General features: G+C 41.0%; 1 protein-coding gene across 1 annotated transcript; it reads left to right on the forward strand.

Annotated features, from left to right (window-relative positions):
• The first annotated feature begins 861 nt into the window (after positions 1-861).
• Positions 862-6606, forward strand: LOC138037803 (TNF receptor-associated factor 6-like). Its single transcript, XM_068883696.1, has one exon. It carries the CDS (start codon positions 3184-3186, stop codon positions 4246-4248), a length of 1065 nt encoding a protein of 354 aa, XP_068739797.1. The 5' UTR covers positions 862-3183; the 3' UTR covers positions 4249-6606.
• Positions 6607-7266: the final 660 nt, after the last annotated feature.

Raw genomic sequence — 7266 nt, forward strand, 5'->3', positions numbered from 1 at the left:
CGGTCGTGATCGGCATTTTCTTTTGTGAAAAAACCGGATGCGACGAATCTGTTGCAAGGAGATCGCCATCATCTTCGTCATCGCTAGAGATCGCGAACAACTTTCTCTTGTCCCCTACTGCTGGGGGACATTCCTCCGATTCATCCTCGTCTGATTTCTGCCTCGTTCCCATGCCCATGGGGATATCGCTTATACAAAGTTTAAAATCTTTATCCCCCTTGTTAGTAGTTTCTCGACTACAGCATCACGCGTTTCAGTAAAACTAGTGTCGCATTTCGTTTTCCTGAATTTATCTTCACAATTTTGACAAGTCCTCACAAAGGACTTAATGTCTTGTTTTTCAGTGGGCTTCGCGACCTTGCACGCCAATTTCTTTTTCCTGTTCTTGTGAGTCCCTTCCGGTGTGCGATAATCAGATGCAGATAAAGGTATAACGACAGTGGTTACGTCCATGGTTCTCGCTGTAGATAAATGTTTCTCCAACAGACTGTCGACTCTGTGTAAAGGCACTTCCTTCGATTCTAACGAGGTGTTCGTTTTCAAATGATATAGCATACAAGCGATCAACGAATCTCGATCTAAATTGCCGCTATTGCTGTAATGGACATATACATAGGCCATCGAACACAACATCATTATTTTCATCAGCACAGGTGTTCCGATTAACACTCCACCATGGCCCACGGGTAATGCAAATCCGCACCGTTCGTGATCGTACCGGCACCGGTAATTGTTTACGTCGTGCGTCTTTAGAGACACCATCGTGATTATTATACTTTCGGGCGAATTAATCTTCACTCCCTGCAAACGATATCCAAAGTTTTGAGCAGTCGTTTGGTTTTTGGATATAAATTCGTCCACAGCTGTCTGAACTACATCGTTCCGTTGTATCCATTCAAAGAATACATACAGGCACATAGCACTTGCCGGCCAGGCTTTCGTGGTTTCAAGTTTACAAGGAAACACTTCATCCAATAACAACCTTCCTCTCTCGCTAATTTTGAATGCTTTACTCCCGTTTTTCAATTCAAGAAGAGTCAAAATCTTACAGGCTAGCATTGCTCTCATCAATGCCTGGTCTGTTAAAACTTGGACGTTTAAAGATTCGTGCAGTTTCAGCATGGTCTTTTCCCAAGAGGTGTAGATCCTTTCTGATTGTGATTCTTTCAGTATGACTTGACACGGTCTCGACAACACGGATTCGCTTGCAAATTCTGGAATGTTTGCTGGCAACGTACAGTTTTTAAAAAAAGATAATTCAGACGAACTTGCGATGTTCAAATTGAACGCCGAAAGATTCACACTCGAGCCTCCCAGGGTAAGCATGAACTTCAGTAATAGGTTCTTGTTCGAAGCATCGGGGGTTGTCAATCTGCTGAAGATATAGTACATAAACGAAGAAGTAGAGTGATACTCGCACAGGCACTTCACCAACAATTTCACTCACTTCGTGATGCTCTCGATTCTATGCAGAAAAAATACTCTATACAAATCTGACATCTGGTCGGCGTCGCGACATCTCATTGCCAAACATGCACAGCGGTGGAAAGTCTTCTTGTTTCTCCTTAGAAAGGATCATTTCTTGAGTTCTCTTGACTTCTCTTGACTTCTCCTAGGTTCTCTCGAGTTCTTCTGAGTCGTAGCTTTCTCAGTGGTTTGATTCTAGCTCAACCGTGTTCCGTTTTTATAGCCAACCAAATGACCTTGAGTCTCGATTGTGTGTAGAATCAAGAGTATACGTCATATATGCAAACACGAAAATCATTGGTGGCCGAGTTTGTATGTCATAGCTAAACCCGGACTACTAAAGCAAACCACGACGGAGCCAAAATTGGCCCTCGTACTATGTCGTATGCGATGAGGCATGTTACGTCATGGATATCTTTGCTCTTTGACGCGGATGATATCACGAAGAATATTTGTGCTTCCAATGCGAAACGTAGCCTATCTTTAAAAAATACTTTTGCTAAGCCCACGAATTCCAACACCCATCACATTCCAACACCCATCGCATTCCATAACTCTACGGATTACCAGAGTAAACCACTACACCGAGAGCCAAAATTGCCTTTCCTACGAATGTCGTGCCGTAAGGCACATTACGTCGTAAACATCTTTGCTCTTTAACACGGATGATATAACGAAATCATTGGTGGCCGAGTTTGTATGTCATAGCTAAACCCGGACTACTAAAGTAAACCACGACGGAGCCAAAATTGGCCCTCGTACTATGTCATGTGCGATAAGGCATGTTACGTCATGGATATCTTTGCTCTTTGACGCGGATGATATCACGAAAAATATTTGTGCTTCCAACGCAAAATGTAGCCTAAACAAAAGACCCCCCAAAACATCTCAGAACCCGAAAAGAATATGATGTAATAACCATGACATCACGAGTAATGTTTGTTCTCGAACGCAATAGCTTTTTTTCGCCCCAAAAACGTAGGACCCCCCCCCTCCCCCTCCAAAAAAAAACACGACAGATCCCAAATTGGCCGTTTTACGAATGTACCATGTTAACGAATGACGACACGATAATGTTTGGTTTTCGACGCATGTCTTTTTGGTTAACGTTACAGAACTTTAAAAATTACCTCTGCAAAAAAGCTAAGAGTATGCTACGAACCATGGTTGACCTTTATGAATAATTTTAGGTGTACTCTGTGGAATCACCGGTTGTAACTTTTTGACCAATATTTTTGTAAGGTAACTAACAGAGACACGCAGAGGAAAAAATTAAAGATTCGTTGGAACTCGCCTAGAGAAAACGCTCTATTTTTCTCTTGGGACAGAGATTTTGAAAACGAAGATTGCAAAAGAAAAATAAAAAATTCGTCGAAACTGGGAAACAAACTAGCGCAAAAGCGTTAGGTTGGCGTATCAATAAATTCGATTAAAAAGACGCAAATCTGTGTGTTTCATTACACGATATTAAAACAACACTCGTTTAATGTTAATTCTTTCTAACGTTATGGATGCGATGGTCTCGAAACGAAAAAAATAACCCAAGAGGGCTATCGAAGGTGATCTGGTTAAATTGACATAAATAGTTTTTAAATAACATTGTTCAAATGTTGTTAAATTAAAGGAAACAGTGTCAGACGAAAATCGAAACGTGGCGATAACCGCTCTCTGCTATATGTAGGTACGAAATACGAGTTTTGAGACCTTGCCAAAACAATGGGTCCTGTCGTCGATGATAATAACGAAGGATATGACGAGAATTTCGATCCACCATTAGAGCGTGATTATGAATGCTCGATCTGTTTGTTTGGTTTACGAAATGCCGTGCAAACCCCATGTGGTCACCGATTTTGTCGCAATTGTATAATGCGTTCTTTGAATACATCTGGGTTGTTCTGTCCTAATGATCAACAGCCCATGAACGAATCGCAAGTACATGTTGATAATTTTGTCAACAAAATGATGATGGATCGCCAAGTCTTCTGTCGCTACAAGACAACGACAGGCTGTACCTGGAAAGGCCGCCTCGGTGAACTAGAAACTCATCTGTCGGAGTGTGAATTTGTTCTTAGAGATTGTCCGAATGATTGTGGAATGAACATAGCCAAAAGAGAGATCTCAACTCACGTCACGGAACATTGCATCGAAAGGATAACAGCTTGCAGATTTTGCGCGATAAAAGTAAAGTGGAAGTATCTGCAAGTCCACTACGACGAGGAATGTACATACTATCCCACTAAATGTGTGAATTGCGGTCAAAGTAATATACCGAAATGTAAAGTGGATGAACATTTTGAAAACGAATGTCCTGCTATTCAAATCAAGTGTCCGTTTAATGTGGTTGGCTGCGAGTTCACTGGCCTTAGGGTAGATGTAAATGAACATGTCCACAGTGTGATGATTGCTCACTTGTCTGACATGGTCAAAGCTTTTCGAACGTCAGAACAGGCCCGAAATAGTGAAATGTCCGACATGAAACAGACCATATCGGACCTTTGGCGCAGTGTCCGAGCTTCGGGGACTCGTCCGCACGTTTGCAAATATTTTTACATGTGGGAAATTTACGATGTGGGCCGGCTTCGACAAGAAGCGATAAGGGGTTTAACTCGTGCTTTACATTCTCCTAGCTTTTATACGGCTCTTGAAAATGGTTACAAATTTTGCCTGAGGATTAATTTGAATGGAGTAGACTCGGGAAAGGGGAAACAGATTGCTTTATTCGTTCACGTGATGTCAGGTAATTTCGATGACAATGACCATTCAAGGGAAACATCACCCTAACCCTTCTAGATCAATCGTCACAGTCAAGTGCGCCCAAACACATCACCGAGACGTTCCAAGTCGATGATGAAGATCTTCTAGCATTCCGCAGACCGACCGTCGAAAGATACCATAAAGGCTACGGATACATCGAATTTGCGCCAATAACAGTTTTATCTGATGTAAGATATGTTGAAGACGATAGAATGTTGATTCGAGCCAAATTTGACCACATTAGACAGAAAACATAAAACAGAAAGAGTTCAGATAATAGATTTTTTACTGTTGTGTAATAATCGTGTACGTTTAATAAATAGGCAACGGAACATACAGATGAATACTTTTAATTGTTTATGTGGTTGGTGTTTTTAATCTACTCTTGTGTTTACGCTCCTCTAGTCGCTGTTTTATCCACTTGAAAAAAGCATAACATTCCTCTGTCGCGCAGTGAAAATGGCTTCCTACTGCATGTTGTCCGCAATTCCGTTTTGGCTGGTGACCCGCTTTTAGCATATCGACATATTTAGGGCACCCATGTTCTCCTATGTCTATAGAAGGAATGTTCAAACGTTGGAACAAGTTTCTTTCTATGTGACCGCCCTTGAAAGCCACGAGATCTTTCCGTTGTGTCTTCGAATTTTGGTGTAAAGCGAGTATTACTGTTCCAAGCTCGTCTCCATCAAGGGCTTGTTCCACTGGGTTGTTCTCGAAAGGGAGCCCGGTGACCTTTCTAATCACAAACAAAGCAGTTCGTTTGTTCTTATCGGATAACTCGTCAAACTTGCAGTGCATTTTAAATTTCACATTTCCAGAAACCCCCCTGTGGTCTACCCAACCAAGTTCCCGAGGATTATGTTTTCCGTCGACAAAAAAAGATTCGAGATCCAATACGACAGCAACTTTGTCCAACGGTGCCGCTTTCTCTCCTTGTGACATGATTGCACAATTTTCGTGAACCGGTAATCCCGTTAAATTTGAGACCGGTAAGCCCCATTCTGTCTTTAGGCAGATAGAACACTGGTCTTGAACAGACATGGTTCCCTGCAAGAGGCTATCGTCGCTGTTAATATACATCATACACCACGAGAGTCTACTATCGTTTATAAGTGATTTAGTTGTAAAACCGCGACCCAAATCTGAAGGTCTCGGACTCCCTTCAGAACGAGCGACGTTGATAGTCGAACACGCAAACACCTCGATCGACCTTATCATTGTGACACAATAAAAATGACCTGTAAACAAGCAACGTCGAAATTTGAACACGCAAACACATCGCGTTGATTTTATTATTGTTCCAGTTTTCGAACACGATAACGTAATACGATATGATAGAACTGTTCGTTCTCTTTGAGTAAAATCTACACTAGATTTAAACGCAGCGGCTCGTATGAACCAGTCTGAATGTATCCTTTTTTTACAGAGAGAACACACGAATATTAAAACGACCATCGATTGTCACAGAGGTTAGGTTTAGGGTTGGGGTTAGGGCATTTTTCATCTTCAAAACATACACTCGCTGTGTCATGGTCAGAACACAAGTCATTTAGCTGTGTTGGGTCGTGACTAGTTTTTACTCCGACACATTTTTTCGCTTTGGTCAGAATACAAGTCATCGGCTATGCTGGATCGTGACTTAACAAATGACATTTTTGGGATATTTTACCTCGGCACATTTTTTAGCACATCTAAGTCTGCGTGGGTTCGCTTATCTGTGACTGTTGGTGATCGGGTTTTGCTCTGGATCGTGACTTAACAAACGACATTTTTGGGATATTTTAACTCAACAAATTCCTTAGCACATCTAAGTCTGCGTGGGTTTGCTTATCTGTGACTGTTGGCGATTGGGTTTTGCTCGAATCAAGCTAACTCGTCGACTACGTTGGATTGTGACTTAACAAACGACATTTTTGGATATTTTAACTCAACAAATTCTTTAGCACATCTAAGTCTGCGTGGGTTCGCTTATCTGTGACTGTCGGTGACCGGTTTACTTGAATCAAACTGATCGACAAAAAAATTGCATGTTAGCTTTAAAGGTACTGGTTACTCGTTTATCACACGGACAATCAAAGATTCGTGGGTTGTTACATTTTTTTCATTATTCGTTTGAACTTCAAAGGATATAATTCCCCGGTGTTGAAGTGGTCAATGTTACATTCATTAAAATTCTTGTGACCCCTCGCATTTTTTTGCTACAAACATACCTTTACAAGGGTGATGATTTTTAATGGAGCTTAAGTCGCGTTGGTTTTTTCGTTGTTGCTGTGGCGTCCGTTCCCTCGACACGAACGTGCAAATTCGTTTAGCACACGGATAATCAAAGGTTTACGGGGTCGTTACATTCTTTTGAACTTCAAAGGACACGGTTCTTCAGTGTTGAAATGAGCAATATCGCGTTACGTTCTCGTGGTCTTGCATATTTCCACACACTTTCACAAATGTCTCAGAGTAATGTTTTTTTATGGCGCTTAGATCATATTCTTTTTGTCCATTACCATTACTATTCGTTGGACAAGAACATGGAAATGGGTCATAATTTCATTAGCCTCACCTTTATATATATATATATATATATAAGTAATTTGAGTGTACTCAAATTACTTAATATTTCTAGCAAAGCATTGGGTATCCTTCGGATCCTACTAGCTTGGGACGACATTGTTGGATTTCCAGCCTTGTTAATTCAAAAAAAAAGAAAAAATATATGTATATATACAGTACTTTAAATTCCAATACTAGCCCTCAGAGAGTGCTCAACAACTAAGGAGTTGGAGCTGGTTATATATATAGAGAAGAGTGGACTACTTTTTCATTGAAAATCGACAAGCTTGTTTTGTAGGAGCATGGCACTCCCACTCTTCAGGATCTTGTAATTCTATTTACATAAACACGGTATTTATGCGTTCATTTTTTCATCACACTTGCTCACACATTGTTTGGTTCTTAATTAAAGGTTATTTAGTAAAAACGTACTTGCATGCCGGCAGCTGCTAACTAACTCTGACCTTTTGTGAAGTGTGACGAGCTCCGGGTGGCAAA

The sequence above is a fragment of the Montipora capricornis genome, chromosome 2 (genome assembly GCF_036669925.1).
Source record: "Montipora capricornis isolate CH-2021 chromosome 2, ASM3666992v2, whole genome shotgun sequence".
NCBI classification, from domain to species: Eukaryota; Metazoa; Cnidaria; class Anthozoa; order Scleractinia; family Acroporidae; genus Montipora; species Montipora capricornis.

Bases quoted from the DNA above. Each gene is read 5' to 3' on its own strand.
- LOC138037803 (XM_068883696.1), top strand. From the start codon at position 3,184: ATGGGTCCTGTCGTCGATGATAATAACGAAGGATATGACGAGAATTTC.